The sequence below is a fragment of the Apostichopus japonicus genome, chromosome 19 (genome assembly GCF_037975245.1).
Source record: "Apostichopus japonicus isolate 1M-3 chromosome 19, ASM3797524v1, whole genome shotgun sequence".
NCBI lineage: Eukaryota > Metazoa > Echinodermata > Holothuroidea > Aspidochirotida > Stichopodidae > Apostichopus > Apostichopus japonicus.
This window is the reverse complement of record NC_092579.1, coordinates 9,095,288-9,112,198: the sequence shown is the minus strand read 5'-3', so window position 1 is coordinate 9,112,198 and position 16,911 is coordinate 9,095,288. Positions and strand designations below refer to the sequence as shown.

General features: G+C 36.0%; 2 protein-coding genes across 2 annotated transcripts in view; both read right to left on the bottom strand.

Annotated features, from left to right (window-relative positions):
* LOC139960667 (uncharacterized) overlaps positions 1-16,911 on the bottom strand; it is a 104,548-nt gene that overhangs the window by 17,723 nt on the left and 69,914 nt on the right. The window lies entirely within an intron of this gene.
* Positions 9,682-13,176, bottom strand: LOC139959687 (tyrosine-protein kinase receptor Tie-1-like; the record flags this gene model as incomplete). Its single annotated transcript, XM_071957487.1, has 5 exons — positions 9,682-10,345; positions 10,892-11,027; positions 11,643-11,780; positions 12,140-12,354; positions 13,087-13,176. Coding segments are annotated over 5 exons (747 nt in total), but the record flags the coding sequence as incomplete, so codon positions are not given.

The window sequence follows — 16,911 nt, the reverse complement described above, 5'->3', positions numbered from 1 at the left end:
CATGCTACAACAATGCAATACATCAACAATTCAATGTAATTATTTCTTGATGTTCCTCAACTTGCATCTTAAGGATTCCACAAAGGCTACTGCCCTGACCTTTGATACGCAATTCAGTGACAGTTTCATAGAAAGCTAATCTTAGAACTAACTACATACCTGCATCCCTGCATGGTAAGTGTTCTATGTCAGGTATAAACGCATCGCCAGATTTGCATACAATCATGGCGATGTACATTATCATCAAGGAAGTCTTCATATTGGCTTTAAGTCTCATATTGACAAAAAGAAAAAGAAAAAAAGAAAGGATTTACCTAAGAGATGGGTGTGGAAAATATGATTTGTGATCCGTGGGTGATATGTGTTAAGGATTATTAAAAGAAAATAGAATATTAGTGTCTGAAGAGCCACATTTCATTTCATTTATTTATTTGTTTTATCACAATTCAATAAAATGTGAATATAAATATAAAGTAACAAAAATACAAAGAGTTGTGAAAGGAAGTGCTCTAAAAAACATTTATGGCTTAACGGGTAGAGCAAGGGTCCTAGTTAGTTGTTTTTTGTAGATTGGAAGTGTAGATTTCAAATGATCTGATAGGGAATTCCAAACAGTTATCGAACGGTTTCGTACATTTAATAGGGCAATGTTTTTTTTGCAGGATTAACAACGTATGTTGTGTGTTTTTTCTGGTTCTGCAGTTGTGCACCTGATAATTATGTTCAAAGAAACTGTTGAATGAAGATGGTACATGCCTTTGTGTTAATACTTTAAAAGCAAAAGTAGCAAGATTTTTCGGAATTAGATCTGATAATTAAAATAATATTCAGTGAAGAAAATAACTTACTGGTATTCGCACACTGAGGTGCGTTCCCAATATGTCGAATAGCTCGCTGTTGTAAGACTGTTAGTTTAGTCCTCTCAGAAGAATAGCCGCCCGACCAAATGGTGGAACAATATGAAAGATGCGGAAGAATTATAGTGTTGTAAAAATTTCTAGGGACATTACGCCTTAAATAGTTCTTAACTTTTGAAATATTACCAACAGCTCTCGCTACCGTTATGGAAATTGAATGAATATGGTTCCGCCAAGTATGACTTGAATCAATTGTGATTTCCAGAAATTTAGCGTTGTCGACTTTTTTGATGTCGATATTATTCAAGATCTCTAAATCCCACTTTTGCTACACATACCAAATACAACAAACTTTGTTTTATTCATATTGAAAGATAATTTTTTTTATTGGCTTTGAACCATTCATTGAAATGGTTTAATTCGTTATTAATTTTTATCCTGAACAAGTTTAGCATCTTCTCCCGTGAAGAAAATATTTTCATCATCAGCAAAGAAGAGTACTGATGTATCCTGGCATATGTGATTTATGTGATTGACATATAAAATTAACATGAAGTGGTTCCAAAATGGAAACCTTGTGGTACTCCACAATTTATCTGCATGGGGTCAGAGCTATTATGATTAAACGAGGTGAACTGATGTCTTTTTGAAATGTAACTATTGAACCAGGAATGTGCTGTACCTCTGATACCATATTAAGAGAGCTTTGTTAGGAGAATCAATTGTGATTAATTATGTCAAACGCCTCACTAATGTCAAGGAAAATACCCACTGAGGTTTTTTTTTATCTAAAGCATGAGAGATTTACAGCATCAATGAGAGCTAGCTCGGTTGAGTGACCAGGACAAAACCATATTATCTGTTATATAGGATGTTATTTTCTTTCAAGAAGTTGTGAATACGATTAAACATAAGGCGCTCAAGGATTTCAGAGAAGCGTGGTGAAACGGAAATTGGACGATAATTTTCCAAAATGTCTTTCATCACTTTTATTTTGTATAGATGGGAGTCTATTAGAGAGTTTTTTTTATTCCAAGAACATGAAGCAATCTGTTGCGATATCTGGGTAGGCTTCTGTTTATTTGTGACTTTTTGGGTGGAGATTTCTACAAAAGTTTATTGTTTCTTTTAATTGAAGTTAGAATATCCCTTTGTAATCCAAGGATTGCGTATTATGTTTGATATACGAAGTACAATTATTACAGGTAAGGTGTAGGCTTATTGTACCCTTAGTTTTAACTAGTCGGGGTCACTGGCCCTTCGGCCCCTACGATCGACTCTCTGCGAAGGTATTGTCGTTTGCAGATATAAGCAAAGTTGTGTAATTCTATAGTAGGCAGATCTTGCACTACTGACATATCAATGTACTTCGGTGCTATGGCTAAACAGAGTGTTACATTGCACGCAATTCTGCAACTGGAACACACAACCCAATCTGAAACTTACCTTGTATAGAAAATATCACTTCACTTCCGCAATATGCAAACTTTCTTGTAAACTGCAATTAATTGACGTCCCTATATAAATATATATATAAAAAATTGAAATTATTATCCTGTTCTTTATACTGAAGGTCAAGACATCTTGAATGTGTTTTCTTAGACTAAATACCCACATATATAGATGACTTGATGAAAGTTTTTAAGCGTACCATCACTTTGTCAATATAACGATTCAAGTTACAACCTGAAATAGTAACTACCTCAAGTAAGCGAGCTTGGTAACACATAACAACTTATACCATATAGACATTTAACGCGAGACTCAGATTAATACGGATAATAAAATACAATTACTTTTAATATTTAAAGAAGATTACCATTGATATGGGTAGCTTCAATGACATTTTGGTATCTGCCGTGAGTGCATGGGTTAAGAAGGACAGCTCTGTGCCGGGCTCGGGGGGGGGGGGGCAAAACCCTCGATAGATGAAGCATTTGCAGATATTTGGCAGTTTCATGCCAAAAGTAAACATTTCACGAATTGTATTTATTTTAGGAAATACGCCTTACCGCGTTTTCTTCACAGGTAATAGTATTGTAGGTCATCATAGGGTTTCTATATAACTAACGCAGTCAGTCTGTACTTATGATAATCTACTGTAAGTCTTTCAGCAGTAAGCATATACAACTGACACTGGCATGGTAATATATATAGTAACAAACAAAATTCATTTATGGCAGCTATCCCCATGTTAAAAAATTCACTGTACGGGTACTACGGGCACTAATTGTTGGCACATTCGAATAAATAAGTACTTCGTTTCGAAGGATCGAGTCGTCGTTCTTTTCTTTATAATAAAGTTTGTTTTATTTCAATCGAAATGTATTACTTTCAGAAAAGAACTGTTCTCTCACGTTATCTAGGCTTAGTCGATCACCACATTTTTGTTTGTTAGGGCGATCGATGTATAAATCTGGTACTGAACAGATAACGTATGTTTTTAAATGTAAACTATTGGGTGAAAAGTAAAATGGACGAAATTTTGAAAATCGTCTAATTGTTTGCACCAACGAAACAATGAGGTTTTGTCCCGTTTTGAATCTAAAGGAGAGAAGTTTCGATTTCGATAATCGAGTTGATCTATACCGTAATTTTAAGGTATTAAAATAGCCAATGTCTTACTTTCGTCGGTGTTCTTGATATATATTTGAAATATTCCTGTTAATACCTGTTAAAATTTCAACTGGTTTTAACTGGAACTAACAGGTACCTGTTCACGACAACTGGTTTTAACAGGTATTGCGACCAAAACCAGTTCATACCAGTTAATTACCTGTTGCAACAGGTAAATTACCTGTGAGCTGTTAACAGGTACCAGTTGGGTTTAACAGGTACCTGTTAAATCAGTTGCTTTCAACAGGTAATATACCTGTTGAAAACAACTGCTTTAACAGGTACCTGTTACACCAGTTGCATTCAACAGGTACCAGTTGGTTTTAACAGGCATCTGTTAAACCAGTTACTTTTAACAAATACAGCTCGTTTAAGAGGTACCAGTTGCTCTAAGCAGGTACCTGTTAACCTGTAGAGAACAACAGGTACCCGACAAGTTGAAACCGGTAAATTTTCGACTATTCTGTGATAATTGGATCATAACTGGTGTACATTATGTACTCGTACTAACACAATTAAATTTTGTTTGGACCAACATTCTTTTGGACCAAATTTTTCGGACCAAAATTGAGTGCCCCAAAAAGTGGGTCCGAAAAATTTGGGCCCAAAAAAATGAAGTCTCCCCAAAAAATTTGGTCCGAAAAATTGTTGGTCCGAAATCATGTTAGTCGAAAAAAAATTTGGTCCGAAGAAATCTGGTGGAAAAAAATTTTGTTCCGAAAAAATTGGGTCCGAAAACATGTTGGTCAAAAAATTTGTTGGTCCAAAAAAATTATCAGTCCAAATTTATATGGTGTTGTCGGAAAAGAGAAACGTCGGAACATAGAGAGGTCGGAACATAGGGATGTCACCCTTCCGGTTAGATAGTATATGATTTAATAGGTAGCATACACCTGCATGATTGAGACGAGCTCGCATCTATATTTAGATCAGTGATTCATAGTCTATGAACGTAAGACGCATATTGCCAAATAAAGATGAAGATAACAATAATTAATGTATAAATTATATTATGATTCAATCCTTTTCTTATTTATTGTTGTTTAAATTTTAAAATTATCGCTTTTACAATTTCCAGTGACACGAAACTCTCAAATTGGGAGGCCTAAGACAATTTTCTCCATTTTTGATAATTACATTTTGTACGAGGTTTAAGTTAACCTTTGACTTCAACACCATATTCAATTTCGAAACCGCGATGCAACGGCAGTTTTTTTTTTTGAGAAAATTTCTAAGCAACTTTCAACTGTAACTCACCCGAGAAGGTCTATAGAAGAATGGAAGAATTAACCGCCATCATCGGCCCACCTGTTATTCCTTAAACTTGGAGGTAAAACTAAGTTAATTGTCAAGCCACTGGCACTAGTACTAGTATTATGGTTAGTATTACGTTATGCAGTAGGTTTAACCGTTGTTAGGCTGGCGTTTAGCAATACACAAGTGCAATGACAGTGAGTAGCCTAGGCTTCTACTGGGTACTGCAGTGCATTTTCAACACCAAACTGTGCATTCTAAACACATTGTGTTATGTGTGTATTGGACTAGATTGAACAGTGGCACATAATCTTCTAATTTATTTACAAACAAATGCTGGGACTAAGTCTCAATAGTTTACTTGAAGCCTACAGGCTACACTCATTTGGTAAACATTTCTTGAATTTCCCATGTGAATCTAAATGGGTAGGCTATGCGATATTGAATAAAGCAAGGCTAGACCTTCAAACTTGCAGTTACAGTAGGCTGAACAAATTATGTTGGCTAGTCACCGGTATTATATACCTTAGTACTACTACTTCTAATAAGACTAAATCAAAACAACCAAAAGACAAACTTAGTGTGACAAAGTACTGATTCTTCTCTAGCCTAGGTCTAAACAGACTTGTTAAGGGAGCAAGCAAAATAACAACTAAAATCGATTAGGCCTATAAATAAGTTGGCTCAGTGCATTTGTGTTTCTAAAATTTTATATTTTTAGATCATAAAAACAAACAAAGATTTAGCCCATGTTTTATTATCTCTGTAGTCTGGGCATTTGATACTGGTTGCAATGATGCATGATGACACTCTGGTTCAAATGTTCAGCTTTATACAGTCTGCTTTAAACTTTGGGATTCTTTTTTGAGACTATTGTGGAAGCAAATCTCACATTACTTTGTGGTGACTTTATTTCATTTTCTTCAAATGATGAATACTTCTGCTTTGCTGTTTCCTTTTTCCAGGCAGAATTGAAATGCAAAATATCCAGGTCAAGGGTGAGTTTTCCTGTGATGTACGACACCAGTGTGGAGGCAACAACAGAAGAGGAGAACAGTGTTATATTTGGCTTAAAGAAATTATGTTTTAAGATGACATATTTGTACCCTTTGCAGGACAAAAGAGTTTATCCGAGAGTCCAAAAAGCAAAGGAACAAGTGCCATATAGAAAAAAGATGGAAGAGTGAGTTTAACTATTTTACCCAACTGTGTAATGATATTAAAGATACTTTTCATAACTGTTTAAAAAACAGTCTAGTACATCTTTTATGTGCAAGCTTCATAAGTTTGGCCAAATTTTTACTGATTTGGGATGATTATGAACATGGTTAACATGATTTATTAATCTTTGAAAAATAACTTGGTGTTATACTGTGCAAAGCTAATAATTATAATTTGAGGAACCTAGATTTAATGTTTACCTCCCAATATGTTATAAAATTGTTAATGTAAATGTATGTTTATGATAATTTGAGTTATCATGTGCTATATCTGTATCTATGCTTACACGTATATTATATTTTCTGTTCACAGGTCAATATTGGTGCAGATTTTTGGCTTCCTGAAGACAAGTGGGAGGCCATATGTAGTTAGGAGAAACACTCTATGTTCGTGAAGACTCTACTGGTGTCGATTTGGGGTACCAATACTTTAAAACGAAAGTCCTTTGGAAAGCTTGCCCAAGATCCAACAGTGACAGAGATGCAAAACCGCTGTTGTCTCCCGTGAAGTTTAATGCTATAAAAGGTTAGTCATTATGAAAAGCTTTCAAACAAGTAACCATTTATATTACAAGTTCATGACTTCAACTTCAAAGTACATCTTTCAATTAGGTGAGAAGGTTGTCCCTTTGGATTTGAGACAAAAGCAGGTTCTTGGTTAGACTGTGATTGCTAGTCCATTCAGGTTGGATACCAACAAACATTCTAAACCCTAAGAAAGTTTGAACTTAACTTTCCATGAAAGCAGTCATCTAGCAATGCAAGAGAGTTTTTTAAGGTTAAGGATCACACTGTCACTGTAAATCATGATAAGTCAATTCTTAAGTGTTCATTTACTTTGTTTTTTGCAGCACAATTCGTGGAACGTTTGAAAGAAAGCTGCAATTTACTGAGGAAGCTGCAAGGTTCAGCAAATACATATCCTAGAAGCTGACATCAATCGTTAAACAAAGAAGGCCTTAAAACATTAGTAACATATTATTTGTTTTCAATGATTATTGCTTACTATTAAACAGTCTTTAGTTTTATTCAAAATGACAGCATATTGCTGTCACTTACAAGTTAACTTTTCAGAGGAATTTTTCCAGACAGTTCTTTTTTCAAAGTGGGAGTAACCCATATTTATTATTTTGTTTTTAACAGTTATTGTTTACCATTAAATTGTATTTAGTTTTTTATTTAAATTCAGGAAAAGGAAAGTATGTTGCTGTCACTTACAACTGAACATTTCAATGGATATCTTCTGGGCAGTTTTTTCTTGAAAGTGGTTTAACCAACACTATTATAGACTGATGTTGTCTTTTACTTGGCAAAGTCATCTTTCCACTTTTACTTCTTCTTTTAAAGAACTAAAATTTCTAGTAATCAGTATATACAAATGCCATTAAACAGTATTCAGATTTTTATTCAAACTCCAGAATATACAGTATATTGTCGTCACATATGTGTTCCAGTATAAATATGCATTAACAAATACATGCTTTGTACGTAAATATTGTTTTTTAAGATCTGATTGGTAGCCAATTTAAGAATTAATTCCCTTCAAAAGGTTACTGTCTGACTAGCTATTATTATTGTCTGCCTAGCATGCAGAATTTGCAGACTACATAGTTTGGTAATGCTTAATTTTGAATAACTTTTATATATTCAGCTGTAACTTTTAATTTGATATAATGATTGGGAAAAAACCTTTATATTTTTTTTAACAGATAGAAGTTCCTTTCTTACTTGCCACAGCAATACATGAAATCATTGTTTTTATGAACATATTTAGTTCGTATTTCATAATATAGGTATTTTTTAATGCACAATATGAAAGTGTTAACTTCAGAAGTTTGCTTTCTTGTTAAACTCCAAATTTAATTTTTCTTTTTCATTGCCCTCAACTTTGCATTATTGTTCAGTACTATAATTTTGCCATTCATGTTTGATCCATTAACTTGTCTTAATTTTTTGGAATAAAATGATATTTTCAGATTTTTGTAAACAGTGATTTTTACTCCATCTGTAAAAAGTTTTCCCGTGCCTTTACCTGCTTGTTAAGTGTTGTCCCTACATCATGTGCTACTGTAAAGAGTAATTTTAAACCTGTTGAAACCTATTGCCACCTTTTTTCACCAGATAAACTTGTTGAAAACAATTGAACCTGTGGAAAATCCTAGTTAGTAGTTATCACTTAAAACCTGTTATAACCAGTTGAAACCTTTAATACACGTTCTTACCTGTTGAAACCTTTTCAACACCAGTTAAGACCTGTTGAAAACAGTTAGAACCAGTTAAAACCTGTTGCCCCTGTTGAAAACAGTTGAAACCTGTTAATACAGTATGTTATTACAAGTTAGAAGCTGTTGTGCCTGTTGAAAACAGTTGAAACCTGTTGTTACCAGTTAATACCAGTTAATACCAGTTAAAGGTTGTTGTGCCTGTCCAAACCTGTTGAAAACAGTTGAAAACTGTTAATACCAGGTAATACCTGTTAACACCCGTTAACACCAGTTAATACCATTTAATACCTGTTATTACCTGTCACCAAATACCAGTTGCAACAGGTACCTGTTAAAACCAGTTCAACAGGTATTAACTGGAATTTTCATATATATGTACAATATTTATAAAATATAGATTTTAAACAAGGTGCAAACGGACATATGCTTGTCTATAAAGTATGACTCGAAACGTATGCGCTATCACCCGATACACATAAAGAACACAGTTACTACTGTAAATCTTAAAGGTTTGTACCACAGTAATAACTGGATCGTGCTATATATCGGTAACATGTGCTATTATGATTACAGTGAGAACTGAGGATATGTGTAATTCCAACAAATCCAGTTGTTGGAATTTGTTGGAATTACAAATATCCTCAGTTCTTACTGTAAACATAAGAGCACATGCTACCGATTTATCAGATTTGTCAGCACAATCCAGTATTTACTGTGGTACAAAACTTCAAGATTTACAGTTACTGTATTATTACTGTAATCTCTGTGTGAATAGGCTGACGTTATAGCATACGTGTTTGGTTGTCCCTACCGAAGATCAGATATATTGAAGAACATAAATGAATCATCTAGCAAGAAAAATTGTCTTCTCTATGTTATAGACTGTATAACGATATGTGATTGGTGTTTGGTCGATTGCGTATAGGTCTTAGCAGCGAGCCAGTGCCTAGAATTCGAATCTACTAGAGTCGCACTTTCTTCTGATTTTCCTCGACTCTATTTGCCAAACTTGACTTGATTCAAACAGGACGAAAAATATTTGACTGGAACCGGACTCTAATCAGAAAATGAACTCGATATACATCCACGGTTTTATTGGGCCCAGCCTTCTTTTAGAAAGGAACAAAATACTTCTGCGCCGATAAGTAAAATCAACAGAAAATATTAGCGTTCCAAACAATAAAAGACACTGAAGCTATGGTTGCAGCTATCATATTTTTCAACCTCAGTACGATATCAGATACTGTACTGAAAGTGACCAGTTTATCGCATGCACGGACGCATGGAATATGGACCAAACCATCACTGTCAAATGTTCTAAAATAAATGAAATACAAACTTGTTTTAGAAGTGTTTACTACTAACAAAAATACTTACACTAGACGTAAAATTGCGTGCTTACTTTTTCGGTGAAGGTAAGTTAGGAATAACGTTATAGCTAGATCATATAATGATTTGAGACTTGTTTGCGAGACATGTATATGGTAAAGCGGCTTTTCCTTTTTAATCATAAGGTTTTCATTATTCATTACATGATTAATCTATAACGCCGTCCGCAACCTATTGGACCCGACACAAACGTGGTTCACCCAAAAACTTCCGGTGCACCGTCATAACTTTTCCAAACGTCGGAAATTTTTCCAAATATAGGTCTCAAGCTTGCCGAAGATCAATTAAGTTATATGAATAGACTTTTGACTAATATAATAAAAAAAGCTTCTGTGTAGTGTAGCTATTGTCGATCGTTCATTTGTTTGTGGTGTCAGATAAGAAGTTGATGTTCTTTACAAATAAAAGATGCTTCATATCCAACATTGCAAAGCAGGGTTTAGTTGATTTGTAACACGAGACATGTATACTGCAATCATTCGAAAGGATCATCAAGCATGTTCTAGAATCTATTCTCATTTCTAACAATTTTACAATTACGCGTCTACTTTCAATAATATCAACACACGATGGCGTCTATGCCTTCTATGTCCATGATCTTTTTGTTGTTGTAAAATCACACGGATGGTTCGTCTTCTTTGTTTGTCATAGGATTCTTTAAAGCAACCTGCAGCCTATCAAAACCAACTTGACTATCTTCGTCAAGAATGGGAGCCAGTTTTGAGATGTGGTAGTCATTCAGCGATGTTGAACCTCTCCTCTCTAGTTCCAGTAATTCTTCGTTCTAAAAACAAGAGAGAAAATGCAAATTACAGTATTACCTCTAAATGCACAGTGACGTGAAACACATGTCAAGTCGATGATCTCTTTTGCCTGCCAGTGTTATAATACAAAACATAATAATAATAACAGTATGAAGCAGTTTGTGATATTCTGCATTTCACAAATTATATGTATACCAGCGTCATTTATTTCCAATAATCATATCGAAAGCATGGTTTAATTAAATTTGAAGCTGGGGAATAACTATAAATAAGGTAACCCCTGGTCATTGGTCATACACCTACACATTAGTGAACACTAGAGTGCCACATCTACTTGTACCCTGGGGTACTTACCAATCGACGCACGCAAATATATTACAAATTATAATCCTCCGCCATAGCTATACGCCTGGGTAGAGAGGGGTTTTGACTAGTATATACCTTGCCCAAGTACACAAGGTGATAAGCTAGGCAGGACTCTAACGTGCAGTCCTTTAGATCGCAGTTTTATTGACTGAACCATTTGACAACAATTCCCGCCGTTATGATCGGATCGTGGTATTTACCTGAAGGAAATCTTCACCGTCGAATTCGACGTAATCGGATCTCTTCATTAACATGTCTCCTATCTCTTCAAACATGTGTTGAAATCTTGGCCTGCTGTGTGGTGCTTCCTGCCAACATCGTTTCATTAAATCGTAACTGCATGCAAGTAATAGGATACGGAATGTTTCATGAGAATGAAAGTACTATGAGTAATAATTATTTTATAATTACCACCAAATTTTGGCGAAACGTCATGGCCATACTTTATTATAATAAAAAGATTCGAGCCATCTACGTTTCACATGTGAGAATGGTGACACGTATTGTAGTAACTGACTCGTCCTCGCATTCTATATCATCGTATTCGTCTTTTTTTCCCGGATTGTTATCCCTACGCACTAGGAGATCTAGTATAAATAGATACTAATACAACTTTAAGTACTCGTTCTCACGCTTATAGAGTCTTGCACTCGGACGCGTACTCACATCACGGGGAATTCCAACTATTCTCGTACTCATGCTGTTGAATAACACTATAGTATTATACGCTCTGGTGACTGCGATGTCAACAGGCCGTTTCAAAGTAAACCATGATTTGCGTAAGATTCGCAAAACCCGTCCGCGATCATAGTCAACTTAATAACTTATATGCTTGACATAATTACGGTCAGATAATGGCATGTATATGTTTGTTTGAACCACACGTTCTAACCAATAAGGTCAAGGAGGGAGAATTGGATTCTCTTACTAGAACTGCCTCTGTATACTTACATGTCATCAGGACAACTCCCCGGTTGGTCCATGCGGTAGCCGTTTTTCAGTTGACTGACTAATAACCGAGGTGCGATACCAGGATAAGGAGTACCACCGAGTGTGAAAATCTCATACAGCAGTACTCCAAAGGACCATCTAAGTTAAACAAAACAAACGACGAAATCATAGACCTATTACAAATAAAATAAGTTTGACAATAGCATGTGAATTAGGATTTCTATGTTCATTAGTTTATAACTGCTGACGAAATATTGTCAAGCTTGTAATGCTTATGTCAAATAAGAAGCTGACTTCAGAAAACGCATGATATTTCCATCTCATTCATCAGTTTAATAATTTCTTGAATCATATCGTTCATATTTTTTTCATATTTTATAATTTTGACAAATGCTGTTCAAAATCATGAGCGGTTCTCTCATATATTTGTAAGATGATGAAATATTTTACCAATGAAAGACGTTTTTTATACAAAGGAATTATATTTGGTTACATACGAGTCTCCTTCTGAGCTACATATTCCATTTATGATCGTTTCCAGACTGCACCATTTCACCGGTATTTTCTGTTCGGTAGCTCTCCTTTTATATCCTCTCGTGTAAATGTCATCGGCGAGTCCAAAATCAGATATTTTTATCGTCAGTCCTTCACCAACGAGTACGTTACGAGCAGCAAGATCGCCGTGATAGAAACGTTTTTCTTGTATATGGGTCTGTCAGAAATAAAGAAAAAACAAATAAGAAAACTTCATGTCACTTTGTCTGCATATTGTTCACATTGTACAGCAACACCCGAATATCCTGGCTTTATCAGTTTAAAACTAGTAACGGTGAGTACCCGTCAATCAGTAAAAACTGACGTGTGTTATAATTCCTTAACATGTGGTACATTGGTGACCATTTATTACTAAGAAGGACTCACAAACAGAAAATAGTAAACACACAATCCTATGCATAATGATTGTCTGGACTAACTAGACCACTCTAAAGGTTTCGCCAATAATTTCGTCCGCATTTTAAGTGGAGGAAACTTAATTGCAAGAACCATCTTTAATAACAAACATAGGGACATTTGTTTAGACTCCAACGAGTCATGACTTGAAACAACCTATGAGTAATGAATTCGTCCGTGAGTAATTTTTCCCACAGTAGCATCTGCTGACAGGTCTAACACGTGTTACGGTGTTATAACACACTTCAGTTTATACCGATTAACGTTGTCTTTTCTTCACAGTACAAACTGATTAAGCCATGTGCATTTTGGTGATAGCAAACATAAATTCAAATAGTAGTAGGGTTATCATAAATCGGGCGTTTGACGTTTGACAAAAGGCGTTTGACACGATCGATCATGCCATCTTCATAAATAAATTATTTTCATACGGCATTAGAAGAACGACTCTCAACTGGCTTGAAAGCTATATTTCGAACAGATATCAGTATACCTTGTATAAAAGCTCTAGATCCGATCTTGCTAAAATTCGTTGCGGCGTTCCACATGGTTCAGTCTTATGTCCTTTGTTATTTATTCTATATATTCACGATATTTGTCATGTCTCCAAACTAGCCAAAATCATTCTCTTTGCTGATGACACCAGTATTTTCTTCGAGAGCGACGACATAATCACATTATCTTCCAACGTGTCAAATGAATTAAAAAAATTCTGTAATTGGTTTTCAGCCAATAAATGATCACTAAATGTACAAAAAAAGTAATTAAATTGTCTTTAATACTCGTAATACACTCATTTGGAATAAAGATATATGTATGGGTGGGAAAATAATTAAGCAAGTTAATACTACTAAGTTTTTAGGTGTAAACATTGATTGTAAACTTAGCTGGCGCAACCATATTTCAACTATTTGCAGTATAATTGCACGGAATGTTGGCATATTATCTAAGTTGAAATATTATCTATCGGAAAAGATACTCAGAACACTTTACTAGACCCTGATTGTCCCGTATCTCACTCATTGTTCCATTATTTGGTGTGGTTCATGCAACACCAACGTTAACAATCTTATAATACTCCAAAAGGCAGCCATTCGCCACATAACACACTCAGCCCCACGTGAGCACACCAATCCCCTATTTAAGAAACTCAACTTCCTAAAATTGCACGATTTCATTAAAGTTAAGCTTGCATTATTTGCCTACAAGACCTGGAATGGATTACTACCAGCTGCATTTGACAATTTTTTAACCAGTAACAGAGATGTACATAATCATAACACGAGGAATGCTAATCATGCCCACTATAATCTCTACAATACCACCATTGGAACTTTAAGCCTACAAAACCGTGCAACAAAAACATGGAATCTTCTAACGAACGATTTAAAGAGTAAAAAAAAAGTCACATCCTTTAAGAAGTGGTTTTGTAAGGAAATAATAGCTAGTTACTGACGAAAACTAAATTGTACCTGTATGTAATTACTATATATATATATATATATATATATATATATATATATATATATATATATATATATATATATATATATATATATCGGTTGGCGCAAAGCGTAAAAAAAAAAAATGGGTTTTTTCAAACCCCCAGATGGCCGGAAACGGCACTTCCCGAGTGTTTTATACTGCGAATATCTAGCCCTAAAATATGGGTCTCAAGCCTGCAATTTCTCAGATTGCCCGTAAAAGTTGTAAAACATTGTAATTTGTATATTCGATGGTGTTTTAAGAGAGTAGCTATTACTTGTAGTGTACTCGCAAAGACGTTTTTGAGTGTAGTAAGGGCAGTGGCGGAGCTAGGGGTATTGGTCAGGGGGGGCAAGAATGGTCTGTAGGGGCGCTTTCGACACTATCTAAGCGGAGTGCCACCACAGGTTGGCGCGGAGCGTACAGAAAAATTTTGAGTAAAGATACTCCCTAGATTGCAGAAAATGACCCTTTCCGGGCCTTGCTAATTTGCAGATAAACGGATAAACGGACTTGTTTGCAGATAAACGGATAAACGGACTTGTAATCGATTACGATTACGATTACTTTGTAATTTTCACAAAAGTAATCGATTACGATTACGATTACTTCAAAAAATGTAATCGATTACGATTACTGATTACGATTACTCCAAGCCTGCAAGTATGCATTGAAAAATGGGCAGATGCACGTTTCGGAGCCTTGGTAAATATTGGGGGGGCTTATCATGTATTTGCCCCTCAACTTTTTCATTGGGGGGGCTGAGCCCCCCCCAAGCCCCCCCGGTTCCGCCGCCACTGGTATATCCTCATTTCCACAACATGAAGAAACCAAACACTTCAAAATGGAGTCCCGCTGTGATATAGATTTCCCTGGGCCCAGACCTGGCGCCTCGACGCCACTGTGCATCACTCCCATATGTTCTATCGCGCTGTATAATTTTTGTATTGAACGGTATAAGAAGCATGCCTTTGTTTACAAAGAAACCATGCATGAGTGTTCCACAAAAGAGAGTTGTAGAATATATTAGAATAGTTGCTATATGGTTGTTGCAAGTGCAAATCAGAAGTAGAGTTAAATCAACCAGTGATAAAGTGAAACAGCAAAGGGTAAGCATTGTAGTCAACACTTGTTGTTCACAAACGACTTAACCCTCATAAATAAGAATTTGTACTCCGTATTGAGATCTATGGTAAGCACACAAAACTACTTATAATTTCGTGATCACAATAGTACAGAATACAGTATTGCCTTTGATTCACGTTATCTCGTCATTGGGCAGCTTCTTGGGATGTAAAGTCTTCTACACAAAGTATGAAACATGTGATTGAAGATTCCTCACATGATAAACTATATACTCATTTTTGTCGAAAAATGATTATGGAACGAATATAGCGTAGTGTGAAATTTCGAATATTTTATTTTTTCCTGGCAGGTTTTGCAGCTATCTTCGATCCATTGTATGTTGCTTCCAAGCACGGTGTAAAGGGATATTCACTTGCACTAGCGGTACGTAATTTACATGCTATGAATATTCATGTTCGTGATGTGAATACAACATTGTCCCAATTGGTGTTAGTCTGTTATGTTGTTAAGATAAACAAAATAAAGTAGGAGCACACATGTGTAGGAGAAGAGCCCCCCCCCCCCGTCAGATGACGCATTCCTTATCCCCACGAACTCACCAGGGACCTTGTTGATATCAATAATTGTTGACATTTTGAGTGTTTATATCCCGCACGTATGACTAATGTAACCAAGTTCGGGTTAATGGTTGATGGTTTTCGTAATTAAGGGTTGAGCTGGGCTGAAGTTGAGTAGATCAAGGTTATACAGAGAGCCCCGTACCCTCTGCCCCTCCACCTCCTTTCCCTTGTGGCTTCGCCGTTCATATTTTGAATCATGGTCCTGACGTCTCCTTACCGAGGTTATAGCGTTTGCAGTTCATTTCTTTTCCATAGTGACTGCACCACTCACCACTCGGGGTGGGGGGGGGGGAGGATGAGTGGGTGCTCTGTAAGTTATATATGTTGCACAAAGCTATATTTTCAGAAATAATTGACATGTGTGTAAAGGAAGTGTGTGGACGGCGGGAAGAGGGGGGCGTAGCGAGGAATTGGCCGAGGGGGGGGGGACGAACCTGTAGGTAAATTATCAGAGCCGAAGATTCGGCATTGGAAACTATCTAAGCGTAGTGCCACCATGGGTTGGCGCGAAGCGTACAAGAAAATTTTGGCCGAAAACGCCTCCCAGATCGCTGGAAATGGCACTTCTCAGGCCTAGCAAGTTGCATCTAAGCATTTTCTATTTGAAATTACTAGCGATATCATAAAAACGTACCAAAATAAATATGCTCAAGGGGGGGGGGGCGGTCTCCCCCTTCACCCCCCTTGGCTACGCGCCTGGGGGGGTGATTTCCTGCTCATATGTCTTATTTGTCATTTGATTCTTCATATTCATCAGGAATGTGACCCATCTTTCAGTGGCGCTGATAATATTCGTATAGCTGTCATGTGCCCTACTGGAGTTGATACTCCATTTCTTAAAGCCTCACCAGAGACCCTGAAGACAAGTCTTAACCTCATACCGTGAGCATCTCATCTTACTCTTTGTATATATATGCTATACATCTTATACCACCAGATGAAGCACAGATGCACCACGTGCTGAACACGTTCAACAAGGCTCTCCACTGCTATAGGCATTGCTATACCTGTCTATACATATATATATATATATATATATATATATATATATATATATATATATATATATATATATATATATATATATATATATCCTAGATAGAAGGTTCAAGAGCCTGACATATATA